Source organism: Pelobates fuscus, chromosome 2, assembly GCF_036172605.1.
Source record: "Pelobates fuscus isolate aPelFus1 chromosome 2, aPelFus1.pri, whole genome shotgun sequence".
Lineage (NCBI taxonomy): Eukaryota > Metazoa > Chordata > Amphibia > Anura > Pelobatidae > Pelobates > Pelobates fuscus.
Window position 1 is genome coordinate 412,908,915 of NC_086318.1, and position 19,571 is coordinate 412,928,485.

Below are 19,571 nucleotides of genomic sequence, written 5' to 3' on the forward strand. Positions count from 1 at the left end.
TGTTTAAAGTGTGGCTTTTCAACCCATAACAATCATAGTGTAAACATATTACTGATCTAATATTTGTAGTATTGTTTTTAACCAACCTTCTGTACAGTCATAAAAAAACAGCTAATCAAGCAGCCGTACACATGGCATTTACTTTTGATTGTTCTCGTTATTTTCAAGCGTGACAAAATACACACACAAAAAATTAGAGAGTTTGAAGTTAGAGAGATTTACTTGGCAAAATAATTGCCTGTCACAATACAGACCGCAAATTGGATATTTTGAATAGGCTTAAGATAGGCATGATATATAAAATGCTCGCAAGTTAAAGTGGGTGAGATAAAAAAATAAAAAAAATCTCAGAACAAATTAAAAGTATTTCAAAAAGAATAAGAAATGTTTACTAATTAAGTTTACTACAGTGTTGTCATTCAGCCGTGCCTCAAAATCAGTTTCATGTGTCATCAAATCAGATTTATAACAAAGATAACTATCGAACGTTTGAAACTATTTAATTAAATATAAAGAAGGATTCATCGAGTATTGCATTTGCTTACATTGTGAAAATGGTTTATTTTCATTCCATGAGCCTTAAAGAAAAAGAGATTTCCCAAAAAAAATTTGGGGAGCCCCTATTTGTTATTTTATGCTTTCTTTGTCTGATAGCGTATATGTTGATTTTATCGTACAATTCTCTTCTTGCACCTTCCCACTCTCCCTTGCCTGCGCTGCCATTATTCACAATTTTAGGTCAGAATCAGCCACTATCCAACCCAATATCACTAGCTGGCCAGCTTTCACTTTTCTCATCTGAGTCTATCTTACTTACAAACACTCGGGTTTACTGAGAGGTGAAGGATGCTATGAAAGAACCTGGCTGTGTACAGCTTAATCAATGCACAACGGCTGGGATGGTCAGAGTGATCTTGGGTCACTTGGATTTCGATTTTGTATCTTTATTGTAGGTTTAATGTACTATTAATATCATGAATTGGAAAAAAAGTGAAGGGAATCCGCACTAACCTGAAACAATCCTTTAACTATATTTAGGCATGCATTTGGATAGGCGTGCACGATCATTTTAAACATTGAAACGAGTCACAATCGACCAAGAAGAAAATAAAAATCGGTTATAATCACTTACCACTCTAAGTGTAACAGATTTAAAGGGTTGAAGCCTGCCAGCAGTAAGTATGGCAGCCATTCTTTGTAGTTTTCTTGCAGTTCATAAGAGCGTAGTTTGCAAGCCTCTTCCTTGGACAACAATGGGCAAAGTTGACTTAGAAAGAAGCGAAATAATGGAAAATTGCTACATTCCAAGCATTTTAACAAATACACGCTTGAAAGCCTAAATCCGTTTTTTAGGAGCAATGGCACCATTTCGAAGGTCCTAGAAAAAACATAAAATAATTTTATTTTTATATGCAAGCATAATATGCTATTCATGAAACAAAACAATAAAGAAACTAATATAAACATAGTATTAAAGAGGATTTAAGAGGTTCCAATATTTTTTTTTTTTTATAGTTGCCAATATTATTTCAATCAGTTCTCGTGTCACCACTTACCTCCGCTTCCTCACTGCTCCGATCGAGATTCCCACCCAATCGCGCGCGTGCACGACTGCAGGAGACAGACCAAGACCCCGAACTCCAATTGAGTTGCAGGACAGTGCGGCTGGAACACAAACTAATTACTGGCCTCCATGGCAACCCCAGTTGATTGACGGCCCCATACACCGATAGGGTGTTTTGGAGGCTTGTCAATAGGTATGCCTTTTGTCTGGCACCCTATTTGAGCTTTCATTGCTCAGTTGTTCTGTGCTACCTACCTGTTACTACCTGTGTTCCTGTTCTCCTGAATTCCTGTTTTACTTGACCATGGACTGCCTCGTTGCTAAACCTTTGCTGCCTGTATACTTGACCATTGGATTGCCTGACCTGCCTCTGCTCTGCTCCTAATGGATTTGTTTGCCTCGGACGTTTGTTTATTATTTTCTCTCTGCATACAAGTACTGTATTTTGAGTTTCATACAAATTTACGTGACATCTCATCTGCTTACTTCCCTCTGACGTCAATTAACTCAAAGAATCATGAATTCTATTAATTATTTGAGCAAGGAGCATACAAGCACGATCAGCTCCCGTACAAAATATATAAGGATTGACCTCAGGAGGAAGCCATGAAACTTCCTATATATGGTAAAAGCATAAAATCAGAGAAAGGGGCACAATATTTCTCCAATACACACAATATTGAATTTCATAAACCTTTGGGTATGACTCTAAATTATGCTTTTACTAATAAAAAAAATAACGTTCCTTAAATGTAAAGCACATTAAAGGAACACTCTGCGCACCATAACAACTTCATCTCAACAAAGGTTGAGGTCAGGGTGTTGTCTTGCCTAAAAGTGTTAATACAGTTTAACATGAAAATTGCTTTTCTGCTTGGCCCCTCTTCAACAGGGAATCCTGGGAATAGGGGGCTATAAAAAGTTGAAAACATAAGCTAAGACTCTTAACCTATCATTGGCTACCCATTTTTTTTTTTTTTTTTTTAAATGCCCTAAAAAGGTAACCATTTCTATCTATTGGCTTGCACTCTGGGTGATTATAGTGTACAGCGCTACAGAATCTGATGGCGCTATATAAATAAATAATTTTAAAAAAAATTAAATTATAATTTATTGTTATTATTATTTCACTGTGCAACATTGAGATACTTTGTGGAGTTTGTTATTATGCACAGTTTGGGAACAAGGCACTTGGCTTGCAGCAGATATTAACTGGTGTAACGGAAGGGCCCTAATTTTACATCTTCCTTTGAATTATAATAATAAAAAATTAGATTGAACCAGAAATTCAAGATGGCAGTTTTTCTCTTAAAGCATGCTTCAGTGTTATGCATTGCTTACATTATATTATTATGAATTTATTTATTTTTAAATTAGGGTCACGGCTATGATTTAATTAATACTAAAGCAGTGTTGGAACGTGCATGTTCCAGCCTTCCCAAGATTGGTGGGAGTTACACTCTAAGGCAGCATCCGATATCTGCAGCTGCATCCTTAATTCAACACATCTCCTGTTACAGACATGCTGTGATAGGAGCTGGGGAAACGGAGACGCTGAGATTCTCTCTTCCAAGTCACATCCTGGAACATGGCTCAGATAAACCGAAGATAGATGATGGCCACTGAGCTGGATTACTCAAATGGCAATTAAAATTAATAACGTCAACAGAGGAGAGAGAGAAACAAAAAAAAAGGAAAAATGAACAAAAGAAGGAAAAAAAAAAGAAAATATCTAAAGTAGCACCATGCACTAAAAATGGAAACTAGATGACAAAATACAAGGAGGAAGGTCGCCCACTTATCTACATTTATTAAGTCAATTGCCATAAACTAAACAAAACAAGCTAATGATGTACAGGGATTTCTGCAGGCAAGCTCCAATTGATACAGTGTAAAACGCCATACGATAAACCTTAAGCATTGCTTCATTGCAAACCTTATACATAATTTATAAGGGACCTGGCAGAGAACACGCTGGCTATTATACAGGCCTACGTGTTCGCATGTGCAACTTAGGATTTGGATGAGCTCCTGCCTCAAGCAATTTCAAATCATCCACAGCCTGACCATAGAAACATTAAGTATAATAGGTGTGTTATAATGCAAATGCTGTCATTAGGGGGAAGGAATGTTCTCTCCTCGGCTGCTTAAAGTATTCACTTCTAGGTATAGCGATATATTCGGCTTAAACCGATTAGTATATTCACCCTTTGTTGACTTTTACAGCCGTGATGTTAATTTTCAAAATGCATTGTAGTGCTTTAACCAGCAGACCCTAAAACTTAAATTAGAATCCGGTATTTGTATTGCAAATTGAAGGGCAATGCGCCGTTGGGCTCTTGTTGTAAACAGTTATCATCACGAACAGAGGTAGCAGAAGGTTCTAAGTGGGATTTTGTTCCTTGATGTATTATCTATAAATAACCACACAAAAAAAAAAAAACACCTCACAGCGAGTCAAGTTACCGTCAAGCTGTCAAATAAAATATGAAAACCTTCAAATATTGTGTCTCTGAAAATAGCACAGGTAAGCAATTTTAGCTCTGTAATTCACAAGGAGCAGCAGACTGTCCAGGATGGATTTTAAAAAGTGTCAGTTTAGCAAGGATTTAATTCAATTATAGCTTAGTTCCACCTTCCAGAAGACAGGATGAGTTGATAACCGCTATTTTAAAGAATGGGAACATGAAGGCAATTATATGTAACAGAAGTGCTTCCCAGAGGAATATTTAGGAAAGATTATTTATCACTTTTGAGGCCTAGTAACTTCATAGTTTAAAGCCCTCTGTGGTTTTCATGTTAGAGTTAAAATGCTGTGTTTTATCTTTCAAAATTTTAAGTTTAATAACATTCAAAGCCTCCATGAATGCACATGTATGAGTTGGAAACAGTATGAATTGTACATACGTATATTCCCGGTCAACTGCAGAGAAGTTCATTAAAAATGTAATAGATGGAAAGGCAAAAAACAAGAAATGCAAAAGGCGAGTGACCACGAAAAGGCTTTGGGATTGAAGAGAAGCAGAGGCGAGAGAGGATAGTTCATGAGAAGCACATGAAGTGGGGGAGTACAAGGAATGATGAGGAGGTGGTAAGAGAAATATGGAAAGGATAAAAAAAAAAAAAAAACACAAAAAGGAGAAGGAAGAACATAGGAGGGATAAGGAGTACAAAGAGTGGAGAGCGGCATCTGCGTGACCCTAGGTAAGGAGAAGGAGTACAAAGAGTAGAGAGCGGCATCTGCGTGACCCTAGGTAAGGAGAAGGAGTACAAAGAGTGGAGAGCGGCATCTGCGTGACCCTAGGTAAGGAGAAGGAGTACAAAGAGTAGAGAGCGGCATCTGCGTGACCCTAGGTAAGGAGAAGGAGTACAAAGAGTGGAGAGCGGCATCTGCGTGTCCCTAGGTAAGGAGAAGGAGTACAAAGAGTGGAGAGCGGCATCTGCGTGACCCTAGGTAAGGAGAAGGAGTACAAAGAGTGGAGAGCGGCATCTGCGTGTCCCTAGGTAAGGAGAAGGAGTACAAAGAGTGGAGAGCGGCATCTGCGTGACCCTAGGTAAGGAGAAGGAGTACAAAGAGTGGAGAGCGGCATCTGCGTGACCCTAGGTAAGGAGAAGGAGTACAAAGAGTGGAGAGCGGCATCTGCGTGTCCCTAGGTAAGGAGAAGGAGTACAAAGAGTGGAGAGCGGCATCTGCGTGACCCTAGGTAAGGAGAAGGAGTACAAAGAGTGGAGAGCGGCATCTGCGTGACCCTAGGTAAGGAGAAGGAGTACAAAGAGTGGAGAGCGGCATCTGCGTGACCCCAGGTAAGAAGTCAAACCGTTCAAAAAAGGTTTGGCTGTCGGGCACTCCTGGCACCATAACCACAACAGCGAGATGTAGTTGTTATGGTGCTTGGAGACGTCATTTAAATACCTTTTTTGTTCTTTTTAAATGTGCCTTTTTAATAGCAGTTGTATTGCTCTAATTTAACATTTTCAGTTTTTTTTCCTAAACTTTACTTATCATTCTAATGCTTCTGCAGCTCCTTTGCCATTTTTTATTTATTTTTTTGCAATCAGTGAGCTTCATACTTAACACGGATTAGTATGAGGCACAGGGTAGCGTTCAAAGAAAACCCAAACCACTATAAGATGAGGCAAAAAAAAACAAAAAAAAACAATTAAACGATTGATGAAATTATCAGGGAGCTCTGAATGATGTCATGCTGCCATTTATATTTTTGCATGAATATTTATTATCTACATATACAGTTAATATAGATTAGATCATGGAATTAGAGTCAAGCATTTGCTATGTAGCTAAAGTGAGATGAACTATACAATAGTTAGCAGAGTGTATAATAGAATGTTACTGATACATATTCCAGCAAGGTGACAGTTTCCATAGCATTCTGGCATTGAGTTGTGATGATGGTGGGAGATGTGTGTGCATCTTACTGAATTGCACTTCTGCAGTTATTAGTTCTATGATAACGACAAAGACACAAGGATGTATTCACTAAACAAAGGCTTGTAGTGAATTGAAAAACAAATCGCAATGTGTAATGAAAAAGCGTCCACTTGTTAGCCTACATTTGGCAACCGAGTTTTCACGTCACCATGACAATGTATACATGGAATGTTTTAGTCCATATAGTATCGTTTTCTCATGTATGCACTTTAGGAAATTGTTACAAATAGCAGAACTATAATATATTGCAAAACACAAATGTGGGATAAATGATATTACCAAATACAATTAACTACGGCTGCCACCCTACAAGTAGAGAGACTACTATGTTTTGATGTTTCTATCATAGTCTTAAATTAGAGGGGCAAAGGTTTAAAAATAATATCAAGAAGTATTACTTTACTGAGAGGGTAGTGGATGCATGGAATAGCCCCCCAGCAGAAGTGGTAGAGGTTAACACAGTGAGGGAGTTAAAGCATGCGTGTGATAGGCATAAGGCTATCCCAACTGTAAGATAAGGCCAGGGACTAAGGAAAGTATTTATAAAACTGGGCAGACTAGATGGACCAAATGGTTCTTATCTGCTGTCACATTCTATGTTTACTATAAAAAAAATATAAAAATATCATAGGGGGCATGTGGAAATAGGCAATTATCATTCACAATTGGCTAGTAAGCATAGTAGTTCTAAAAACCTGAATTTTGCCTGCAATCAACCAAGAGTGAAAGCATTTGGAACATAATAATACAGAAATTATAATATGCATACCTTCTTTGAAACACCAAACACATGGGCGTTTTACATTCAAACTGTGGGCTCTCCTGAGCTTCGGGAGAATAGCCCCCCATCAATAATATCTGCAGGCACCCTTTATGTCCTCCATAAACTGCTGAGTAAACAGGACTCACATTATCCTTCCCTGTGTCACAGATTCGATCTGTTACTGGCAGCAGCAAGGACACAATTCTACGAAAAAAAAAAAAAAGACAACAAACACTTAACTTTTTTCTCTTTACCTATTTATCTATAGCCATAAGAGCTAGCCCCAGGAGACTTTAGTCACTGTGTCCATACATTATTTATTTTGCCCCCAGATAAAAATAAATCACCAGTGAATTGGTCATACTAACAGTATTGTTTACGTTATTCATCTTAGCCCAGGTAAAAAGGCATTTCTCCATGCCAAAATCAAAATTAGGATTCTACCATCATTAAATACCTATAAGCGCGTTAAGTAGCGTGTGTGCTCCCCAATATCCCTACTGAAATACGTTCTGCTAAAATACATTACACATATATTATCTTAAATAATGACAGTTCTAATCACCTTATGTGATCACTATACTCTTTAATTAAAGCGATATTAGGCAACTTACTCGCTTCGACCCATCTGAGCAGCTGCATGAATAGCCAGCTGCCAACTCTCATCATTGCAGAAAAGGTTTGGATCAGCTCCCTTGGCCAGTAAGAGCTCTGCGCACTTTTTGTGGCCTTCCTGAGCCGCGATGAATAATGGCGTCGCTTTGTCCTTGGCCTGGCAGTTGACATTCGCACCTGACACATAATAAAGCTCTTAATAGGAAAGCAATTGCAAATCTTGCAGAAATTAGGTTGATGAACAGATATTGCATCGTTAATGAGGCATTCACACCAAGCATATGGCTACATCCATTTTATTTTCACTTTAAGCATATTTACGACAGCTTCTTGCTAAACTGTAACATTCAAACTGGCTATACAACAAAACATTGAAAACAATAGTTATTTTTAATACCACCAGACACTGCAACATTTTTTTTTAAATATTTTTTTTCTTTCCGGAGAGTCTTTATTTCACAGATTCTATTTTTATTTCCCCCCTCTTCCCACCCCCCACCTCCCCTCCCGGGATTATGGATTTCCATCTAACAATGGCGTTTATAAGAATTGTACTCGTGATTATATTTGTCATTTCTATAAGTGCATAAAATTGGGACATCTAGCACTTCGGAAGGATTCCCAGCTGATATTTGCTGAAAGCGGAATCCAGGCATGTGTGCTCTGTATACATAATATGCTGCATACGGAATCTTTTGTTCCTCTCATAACACAGCATGAGTTAGTGTGTCATCAGCACAAAGTACAGGTGTATGAAGTCAGCTTTTTTTATTTCGTAGATAAATGATGGATTAGCCAAAAGCCCAGTGTGTGCAGCATATGTGCAAAGATACGAACAGACACTGGATTGAGACAGAGCTTCCAAAATCAAGGAGAAAGCTTGTAGCACACATACAAAATGCTAACTAGCCTAATTTGACTGATGTTTAAAAGACACAGAAATTAATACTGAAAAAAACTCATTGTGGTATTGAGGTGACGTGACAGCCCATGCTACGATGAGGTCTGGCTTTATTTGTGCTTGCCAGGAAGATTTAATTAACTTTCAACTCAAAAATGTTATATTTATAAGAACAGGAAATGAAGGGTATATTCTTGGAATTCCGAGATCCCTGTCTGCATGTGTAAGCAGTTCAGATATTAGCAGGGGATGATTGGAATAGGGATTACAAGGACGTGACCCTAATCATTCAAAGTAACTTTTATTGATAAAGAACGGTAAAGGCTTTCGTATACAAGAAATTCATTTCATGCATGTTTAATGTAGGAGCAAAGAAAAAAAAGAAAGCGATACAAACATCACTCCGATCATGCACTCACGAAATGGAGCCAGCACCAATACTCACCCAAACATGCAGATATATACTACTAGGCACAGACATTTACACTCTTACCAGGGCAAACTGCCCACATGCCACCTGAAGCAGTCTATTTCGAGACAGCACACATGTAACAGAAATGTTCCTGCACCCATATATCTGCGATCATTAAAAACAGCACAATAAATTAAGCCTTGTGCTCCAACGCCCAATACTCTTTGGTGGTAAAACTCACAGAACAAAAAACAAACAAAACAAAAAAAAAACACATTACCTGGGCACTATACCGTATCCCTATGGTTAGTTAAATAAAAGGTTTTTACCACTCCAATGGCATTAAAGTATAGGTTCACCTGCCCTGTCAAGTGCGCAGGTAACCTTTTATGCTTTTGTAATGTCAATTAATGCCCAGTACAAGCTGTGATGGACTGCCTGGCACCCCGACGTGTACCTCCGTCAAACACTGCTTCAAGTCTGTGGGCACCTCTGCTTCCAGGGGTGCTGCACGAATAGCGTTGCCCTCAATATACTCCACACATTACCGGTGTCTCCAGGATGCTTCTCCTCGCACTATGAAGCCATCCCACTGCTAACACCAATGTGACAGTTACCTCGAGTGAGGAGGGGTATATACGGCCAGGGACGTCATTTTCCCCTAGTTGGAGCATTGCTGCAGTGTTCTCAAGTTGATATCTCTGCCAACCAAGAATCCAATATAGTTGTGGAGCTCTTACAAGAGCTAGTGGTATAGCTGTATAGCGGTTCCCAACAATCACGAGACGAGGCTACGTGTTGAGGGTTAAGCAGGAATGGTTTAATGGTTGCTACACTGGCCTTTTATGCAAGTCCCCATGCAAGGGTGACACCCACATGGACCTTGTTGGGGACAGTGACACAAACTTATATACCAATAATAACAGAGTTACAATATAAGGCACTCCCACACATGGCATACAATTCCTTCCATCTGCCTGGGAGATAATGGAGTCAATTACTGTATCAACTCAATTATCTCCAGGCGAAAAAGAAAATTTTATACACTTTCTGAAAATACCCCCAAATCACATATCAACCCCATAAAAAGTATATTTCCTGTTAGCCCCGATATTGAGGAGCAATATATCCAAAAATCACCCAGATCGGTTCAGGGGTTCGGGATTCGTATGGAAGTCTTATTTCTGACTGACCGCACACGAGGCTACTGCCCAGAATAGTTCCCTAAAATCAGATTGTGTGGCCAATCTCTTTCATGAACTTCTAAATTTAGAAAAATGTCTTGAATTACTGTTCGTGTGAAAGCTAGTCGTGTGCCCCTCGTTCGGGAGCTGGTTTTCACTGAACATTGCCTTTTTCGGATGGATTGGAACAAATGTAAGTGGTCCTGGAAGTCTCAGCGGTGTTCAGGCCGTTAAGTGTCTGAAAATAGTTCCATACACTCGACGACCAAACACCGCTGGACGCGTTCGTGACAAGATGGCCGCCGCCACGTGTTCGTGCATACGAATCGACGGCTACCCAGTGAACCACTTAGAATGTTCAGCTTTGCTATTAGAGCAGTGTCAATAAGGTCAATTGGCGGCATACGACTGTTTTGGGCGGTCCAAGGGTTCGGTACACGAACCAGCTGAAGTAAAGTCTGTTCGGTTTGGTTCGTTTACCGATCCAGGCGAAATGAATAAAAATAATGTCCAGAAATTAAACAGGGCATCTGTTACACAAGCCAATTGCAAATTCAAACTATGCCTACCTCAATCTGTCAAGCACTATAAAGATGATATATATAAATATTTACATTGCAGGGCTAAGACTGCCTCTATTAGTGGTCAATCAGCATCAGCCCCCCGCCCCCGTCGGGTGACATAGCAGGTGGCACGCCGACCCAGCACAGAGGTAGATTGGCGCTGCAATTGGGTAAGTACAGTACAGGGTTTTTAACACTTACAGGGGGAGGCGAGGTGGTGGGTAGAGGGGCAGAGGGAGCTAGAGTGCTAAGAATACAGCACTGTATCCCTTTAACGGATGTCTTTATGCCATCTACAGAAAAGTAGGGAATCCTGACTAATTGCCGATGGTAGGTAACCTGCATCCCTTATCCTGCCTTTGCTTTGCATACGGAAGGGATAGTCAACAGTTCACTATCGGACCCACTGTCTCCAATCAAACCCCAAGAAATGAAGACAGACAGAAAAAAAAACAAAAAACAGTTGCTCATCGGTAAAAAAAAGTAAGCTACCTGGGCACTATCCCAAATGCCTATACACAGTTAAATAAGATTTTTAGTATCATTCCAAATTGCCATTAAAGTGCAAGGTCACCTGTCACTATAAGGCAAAACCTAAAAGGCATAATCTCTAATGGGACAGAAATGTGTACTTTTATTTATTTTTAAAGGGAAACTCCAGTGCCAGGAAAACGATCCGTTTTCAGGGCACTGGAGGGTCCCTCTCCCTCCCACCCCCCAGTCCCCAGTTACTGAAGGGGTGAAAACCCCTTCAGTCACTTACCTGAGGCAGCGGCGATGTCCCTCGCCGCTGTCTTCTCCTCTGTATTGCGTCGGCCGGTGGGCGAGACTGATCCCGCCCACCGGCCTAGGAGACCTAATGTGCATGCGCAGCAACGCCGCGCATGCACATCACGTTTCCCCATAGGAAAGCATTGAAAAATAATTTCAATGCTTTCCTATGGGGAAATGAGCGACGCTGGAGGTCCTCACACAGCGTGAGGACGTCCAGCGACGCTCTAGCACAGGTTTTCTGTGCTATGAAGGAGGAAGTGACCTCTAGTGGCTGTCTAGTAGACAGCCACTAGAGGTGGAGTTAACCCTGCAAGGTAATTATTGCAGTTTATAGAAAACTGCAATAATTACACTTGCAGGGTTAGGAGTAGTGGGAGTTGGCACCAAGACCACTCCAATGGACAGAAGTGGTCTGGGTGCCTGGAGTGTCCCTTTAATTCTTTTTATTTTATTTTATTTTTTGACAGTCCGTTTGCAGAATACATTTCCCATGAAGACGCATTGCGTCATTTTACAACAATTCAGAAATTACCGGTATGTATTTTTGAAAAAAGAAGCTGTAACAAACTGGCTTTTTTTCATTAGGAATAAAAAAAAAATTTAACTAAAAAAAATAAAACTGAAATGAAACCAACACTACTGCGTTGTTACCACTGGTTTAGGTGTAGTATACATATCGCCTTGTTATTCAGACATGTTACATCTGTCTGTGTTTTTTTTTTTCAATTCTTAATTTAAATGCAGACAGAAATAAATAAGACATATAATGTTTTTGGTGAAGGTCTTTAATCTGTCCTCGAAAGCAAAGATTATTAACCTAAATTCATTATGTGAAAGTGAGAGTGTATATTTAGTTAACACAGAACATATCAAATCATTTAACATAGTTTTGGCTTAAATAAGCGGTTCTATGTCCTGCATGTTACACACATTTGTTAATTACACAGGCCAGCTGGCTTTAAAACGGGCGCACTTCCCAGTAGTACCCAACATGGCACCAGCATGGACAGCGTTCAAAACAATTCAACTTCCTTATGGTAATTTTATTTTTTACTTCTTTATTATTTTATTTTCCATTCAGTGGATAATAAAAAGGTACACATGGCAGTCAGCATTACAAGTTGATCTATTATTACAACAAGCATTACAAGCATTCTCGTTGCTCAGTACTTGAACGGAGATAAGTATAAGAGAATAATTCCTTTTCTAATGTTAAAGGGACAACACCAGGCTTGATGTGACCCTCAATTTCATGAATGTTATAGGTATCAGGGGTATGCTATCAGAGCAGTAAGGACAGAGACAGGAGGCAAACGGAGATGATCCACTCACATATAGGCTAGATACCCTTAATGTGTATAGCACCAATTCAGTGGATTCTCACTGAAAGTATTTTCCGGGTAAAAGGGGTAGAGATTGCAAAGGCTGCAATCACAAGCATTGCAGCTTTTGCAAATTATTTTAATATGTACCCCTTAATGCATGCATTCAAAAAAAAATTCCATTTGAGCAAAGGATTGGAGTGTACCTTTAAGGGCTTTTCTAAGGTGTTAGTGTTGTATGTTAAATGTGTTTTGTTAGAATTGTTTGTCTTGTTTTACTTTGTGTACAGCGCTGCAGAATAGGCTGGCACTATTTAAATACCGTATATACTCGAGTATAAGCCGACCCGAATATAAGCCGAGGCCCCTAATTTTATCCCAAAAAACTGGGAAAACTTATTGACTCGAGTATAAGACTAGGGTGAGAAATGCAGCAGCTACTGGTAAATTTCTAAATAAAATTAGATCCTAAAAAAAATATATTAATTGAATATTTATTTACAGTGTGTGTATAATGAATGCAGTGTGTGCGTATGTGTGTGTGTATGAGTGCAGTGTGTGTGTGCATGAATGCAGTGTGTGTGTGCATGAATGCAGTGTGTGTGTGCATGAATGCAGTGTGTGCAGGGCCGGTGCAAGGATATTTGCCGCCGTAGGCAAAAAAAAATTTGCCGCCCCCTCCCCCCCCATATGTCCTGACTTCCCCTCCTCCTCCCTCAGTGGTCCTTACCTCCCCACCCCCGTGTTCCTTCACTCCCCCCCCCAGTGGTCCTGACTCACCCCTCCCCTAGTGGTCCTTACCCTCCCCTCCCCTAGTGGTCCTTACTTCCCCCTCCTCTCCCATAGTGGTCCTTATCCCACCCCCTCCCTCTCATAGTGGTCCTTATCCCCCTTCTCCCTCCCATAGTGTTCCTTATCCCCCCCCATCCCTCCCATAGTGGTCCTTATACCCCCCCCCTCCCTCCCATAATGGTCCTTATACCCCCCCTCCCTCCCATAGTGGTCCTTATCCCACCCCTTCCCATAGTGGTCCTTATCCCCCCCCTCCCTCCCATAGTGGTCCTTATCCCCCCCCTCCCTCCCATAGTGGTCCTTATACCCCCCCTCCCTCCCATAGTGGTCCTTATACCCCCCCTCCCTCCCATAGCGGTCCTTATACCCCCCCTCCCTCCCATAGTGGTCCTTATACCCCCCTCCCTCCCATAGTGGTCCTTATACCCCCCCCCCCCCCCATAGTGGTCCTTATACCCCTTTTTTTATTATTATTAAAAAAAATGTATTATTTTATTTCTTATTTTATTTATTTATTTATTTTTCGTCCCCCCTCCCTGCTTGATATATGGCAGGGAGGGGGGCTCTCCTTCCCTGGTGGTCCAGTGGCAGTTCAGTGGGGGGGAGAGGGGGGCTGGCAGAGCTGTAACTTACCTGTTCTGCAGCTCCTGTCAGCTCTCTCCTCCTCCGCCGGTCCGTTCTGCTCTTCTGTCAGCTCCCAGTGTAAATCTCGCGAGAGCCGCGGCTCTCGCGAGACTTACACTGGGAGCTGACCGAGGTGCTGAACGGAGGGCGCGGAGGAGGAGAGAGCTGACAGGAGCTGCAGAACAGGTAAGTTACAGCTCTGCCAGCCCCCCTCTCCCCCCAGTCTGTATTATGGCAATGCAAATTGCCATAATACAGACTCTGACTCGAGTATAAGCCGAGTTGGGGTTTTTCAGCCCAAAAAATGTGCTGAAAAACTCGGCTTATACTCGAGTATATACGGTAATTGTAATTGTGTCCCCGTTAGCATGGCCAGAACGCCAACCAAACAACCCATTACTGCTGAATAAGGACTGTAAATCAGGACCGTCCCTCCAAATATCGGACGGCTGAAGCCATTCAATCTCTCCTATGTGATGCAAAAAAATAGGGAAACCGGACTAAAAGGCAATTGTAGATAACTGCATCACTTATCCTGCCTAAGCTTTGTTTAAGGTAGGACCCCAAAAGTTGAAGACAGATGGAAAAAAAATTAATTGGTTACAATCCCCTCCCCGCCCCCCCCAACAAAATATTTTAAACACCAGGCTACTAACCATCATATGATAGAGGCTCATATGTACTCATAGCAGAGTTGGCAGAGGCTGTTGAATGTTCAGAGTCTCCATGTAAAGGTTGGAGATGCTGAACACCAGTACTGCAAATTGTGCAGCACTGGACTAGGAAGTACAGCTAATGGCTGTCTGTGTAACTGCCACTAGAGGTGTTATTAGGCAGCAATGTAAACACTGACTTTTCTCTGAGCTTTTAAATTGAAAAGCCTGCAGGGACAGGCTATAGACACCAGAATCACTCCATGAAGCTGGTGACTACAGTGTCCCTTTAAAAACCCTTTTCAATACATTTGCAAGCGGTTTGGCTACTACAACGTACAGATAAAACATTAGTGCAATAAAATGGGACACTGCCATCTTAGCCATGATGGAGTCCATTTAAGTGTAAATAATGAAAAAGAAAAAATGTTTGTGCTAAATGACCCTTTGACTAATTAAAGACAAGGACACTTCATCTGAGTTACAGAACAACTCAAAGCAATGCGTAGAAAAAACAAATGAAAGACACACTGTGAAGCCAACGCAAGCACTTTGCATTATATGTGAGCCAGAAACGAACAATGTAAAGGCAGCAAGCATCAAGCATGACATCTATGTGGCTAAGCTATGGACTTAATGCAAACCATAAAAAATAAATGGCAGCTAGTAGCTTGCAGCTGTGAAAAGACCCAAGCAATTTGGGTGAAAGAACATGTACATTAATGATGCAAGACTGAGCCTAAAATATTCATGGGGGTGAGGGGAAAATCTTAGTTTTGGGAAGTTTGAACTCCGATTCAGCAAAGAAAAGATTTTTGCAACATTAATTATTAGCTCAATGTATACAAAACTGAATTAAACTCCCTGTTTGTCTAAAATTTCAGAAAGTTACAGCGTGTGTGCTATGATCTGTATTCATTACTTCAAAGTGTCCCTCCCTGTAATGGAGGTTCAGTCCCTCCACCGTTATAGCAAGAAAAAAAAATACACCCTAAACATTCCATAGGTGTATAAAGGTATACCGAACACAGTGTTAAAATTGTGATTCTTCCCAGGACTCCCCAAAATCTATCCAAAAAACTCTGGAGGTGCAGAATACCTATAAGGAACCGAGACGCTGTAGATTAGTATTCGAACATCAAAAGACATTAGAAATATGAAATGCACTCACAAACCAGACCGTAATTAGAGCATCGGCTATAACCTTCGAATGTGAAATGGAATGTTAGCTCAATAAGCAGCCTTCAAAGGCTGTAGTTATCTCAGGCAACCGTAAATACGTTAGAGAGAAAAAGTGCAGAACTCTCTACAATGTATAAACGTATTATACGTAACGCAATAAAAGGGAATAACAGCTTATAACATAAAAATGATCCAGCCACAAGCACGCCACCATGCCCTATGCGTGTCATCCTTGCTTGATTTTCTCAGGAGGCTCTCGGTCTACGAGTATTATAGGTGAATGTAAAAAAATTACATGTAAAAAAAAAAAAACATATAAACCACATTTAGTACGTCAAGTTTAAATTCCCTTCCCTCCACACAGATTGGTGCTCTATTTGTATAGTTAAAGGAACACTGTAGTGTTAAGAATACAAAACTGAATTACGAACACTATCGTGTCCATCTGCCAACCCCCTCCTGTATATAGTGTCTCTTTAACCAATCCGGCTGAATCAAATGACTTTCTATAATGTGCAACTTCTTCCTGGTCATGTCATCCAGTCTGTCACTTGATCATAGGTGTATGTATGTGTAGGTCTATGTTTGTATATATACTTTCATGCATATTCTGGATGGGTGAATGTAAGTAAAAAAAATGTAATTTTATGGCAGGGCAGGAGGCTTCATATTTGCTTTACCTTCTTTACTGAAACCTCCAGCAGCAAAGAAACAGTTAACAGAACTTTTCAAAACAACCAATCAGAACAAAGCAACAGTAGTATAAAACCCCTAAGCAGGATCTTCCACTTCCTCTTTCTTTGCTGCTGCCTCCAGGTGAGCACTCACCAACTCAGAGTTGTCTCTGCTCTGAGTTGTTTTTTTCTCCTACATGCTGCTTGCTTATTTGAACAGTCTGTTTAATCAGTCTATTTAATAGGTTTTGTTTAAGCAGCCGAATTGCTGGATTTATTTAGACAGGTTCTTGCTAAATTTATTTTAACAGTTTGTCTGCTGTGTTTATCTAGCCAGCCTGTTGCTGGGTTAGCTGGGCAGTTTATTCTGTGTTATTTCCTATACCACTCCATGCTATGTAGCTGCTGTACCACTTGTTAACATCTGTTGCTGTGTTTAACCCCTTAAGGACCAAACTTCTGGAATAAAAGGGAATCATGACGTGTCAGACATGTCATGTGTCCTTAAGGGGTTAAGCTACTTATATGATAGATTCTGGATACTGCTCACTGACTTATTGTTATTCTGGGTTACTTTATGCAGTTTTTTCTCACTCTGCTGTATGGGGACTGGATGTTCCTGCTTTGATGCTTTTACTCTGCCTGTACTCTGTTTCCCCTCCCTGGGTCCCCCTGCTGGGCTCTGTCGCCCATACCCTTTCTCCCTTATTCCCCACCTGCTCCCCGCGGCCCCTGGCTACTTGCTGAGCAACTTTTTCAGCCGTGGCAGTGCCGCGCGAGCACCACGCGGTAGGCCGCACTAGTCCTTTTGTGGCTGCGGCGGCCATTTTGTTGGAGCCGCATGGGCTCCATGCATCACATACAGCCCGGTCTCACCCACCGAGCTGCCCTGCTGCCTGCTGGCCATGTGGCCAGCCTCCCCTCTCCCTATACAAGGGGAGATAGCCCAATATTTCAGCTATCCCCCCCTACTTACTGTGCCTGTCTCACATGCTGCATATGTAACAGATCCTGGATAGCAGGATCTGTCCCAGGCACTCTCTCAGCTCACACTGCAGCTTCCTATGATGTCTGATGCAATGTGACTAGGTTCTCTATCCTGGCAGTAAACTTGCCACACTTTTTGCTACTAAGGAGAATCTTAGATTTACAGGAGTATTACTGCTCAAATAAATATCTTTGTTTAAAAATCATTGTGTAACAAGACTATGCCACATGTGATATATGCTACTCAAGCCTTTCTCTCAACAAACATTATATGGTCTGTTTTCAGCACCTAGCTCCCCTGCCAAGGTTTTGCTGCCCTTCCTGCAAGGGGCTTAAAATTTTTCCACTATACATACTCTCCAAATGTATCCTAATATTATTATGCCTGAGTGGTCTGTAGCTGTGCATCAGCTTCTAGCTGTATGGACCCTTCTACCCCTCAGGGGGGCTAACCGACCCCACATACAGTCCTGTCATAACCGTAATGAGAGTGACCCCCTCTCGCTGACCGCACTACTGGGTGTACAGACCTCTATGATACCACTCTGAGGGTGACCCCCTCTTAGATACAGCTCTGCTGGATCTGCAATGCCTGGTTATGGTTATATGAGGGTGACCCCCTCCTGCCGTCTGCACTGCTGGACTGGCAATGTCTGGCTAATTTTATTATACGGCCAACCACTACGGCACTACTGTACCTACAGTGTCCGATTATGTTCAGACTGAGGGTGACCCCCTCCCCTGCTGGCCTATACTGCATAGTATGCTTGTGCTTGTTGGGTGACCCCCTCTTGCACGCTGGGTGACCCCCAGCTGGCCGCACCAGGTATCACTCAGACAGTGTTACCTCTATGGCAGTTATGTAATCACGTCTGAAGGCCAACCACTACTGTACCTACAGTGTCAGATTATGTTCAGACTGAGGGTGACCCCCTCCTCTGCTGGCCTATACTGCATAGTATGCTTGTGCTTGTTGGGTGACCCCCTCTTGCACGCTGTGTGACCCCCAGCTGGCCGCACCAGGTATCACTCAGTGTTACCTCTATGGCAGTTATGCAATCACGTCTGAAGGCCAACCACTACGGCACTACTGTACCTACAGTATCCGATTATGTTCAGACTGAGGGTGACCCCCTCCCCTGCTGGCCTATACTGCATAGTATGCTTGTGCTTGTTGGGTGACCCCCTCTTGCACGCTGGGTGCCCCCAGCTGGCCGCACCAGGTATCACTCAGACAGTGTTACCTCTATGGCAGTTATGCAATCACGTCTGAAGGCCAACCACTACGGCACTACTGTACCTACAGTGTCCGATTACGTTCAGACTGAGGGTGACCCCCCTCCTCTGCTGGCCTATACTGCATAACATGCTTGTGCTTGTTGGGTGACCCCCTCTTGCACGCTGGGTGACCCCCAGCTGGCCTCACCAGGTATCACTCCAACAGTGTTACCTCTATGACAGTTATGCAATCACGACTAATGGTCAGAAGGTCACTTGGCCTGTCCTCATGCCACCCCACTGACCTCACTGCCAGAAACCATCGGTACCCTACAGGGGACACTCCCGACCATTCTAGACGCTACACCGAGCACCCCTGGTACGCGTTGGCTAACGGATGGATTCATCTAGAGGATCAGTCTTCATGACGGAGTCCGGAAAGGTCCCCGCAGACACCTGATACAGGGTTTGCACTCTATCCGGGACTAACCACTGGATATCGACGACACGCGGACACAGATGTTTCCTCGGGTCAAATGGCGCGTTACAGCTTGGAAAGCGAAAAATACTAAATTCCCTTTTGGAATGTACCTATATGACTTCTAGGTATCGCCTAGTTGGTTTCTACCCCTGAGAACCGCAAAACGGGGATCAAGGTTACAGAACCTTGGACCGTTCCATGAGCAATACGCATGACCAAAAGAGGCGTCCATTCCGAAGTTGCCATGCTGGGCGAAGTGTGCGGCAGAGTGGACTCCCGCCCCATCCCCATCCTACATGCTCCCAATGCATATGTCGCCTGTTGACACTTTGAGACGGAGGGCACTCATTCCCTCAGAGCTGCTCGGCGTGGATGATTGGTTCTCTCCCTCAACTGGACATGAGAGAAACCC

General features: G+C 42.1%; 1 protein-coding gene across 3 annotated transcripts in view; it reads right to left on the bottom strand.

The window, feature by feature from the left end:
- ASB3 (ankyrin repeat and SOCS box containing 3) overlaps positions 1 to 19,571 on the bottom strand; it is a 130,753-nt gene that overhangs the window by 17,661 nt on the left and 93,521 nt on the right. For all 3 annotated transcript variants that reach the window (XM_063443965.1, XM_063443967.1, XM_063443966.1), the window contains exons 6-8: positions 7,392 to 7,569; positions 6,784 to 6,981; positions 1,133 to 1,378 (exon numbers count right to left, since the gene is read on the bottom strand). In XM_063443965.1, coding sequence (XP_063300035.1) covers positions 1,133 to 1,378; positions 6,784 to 6,981; positions 7,392 to 7,569 — 622 coding nt within the window. The remainder of the gene's footprint in view (positions 1 to 1,132; positions 1,379 to 6,783; positions 6,982 to 7,391; positions 7,570 to 19,571) is intronic.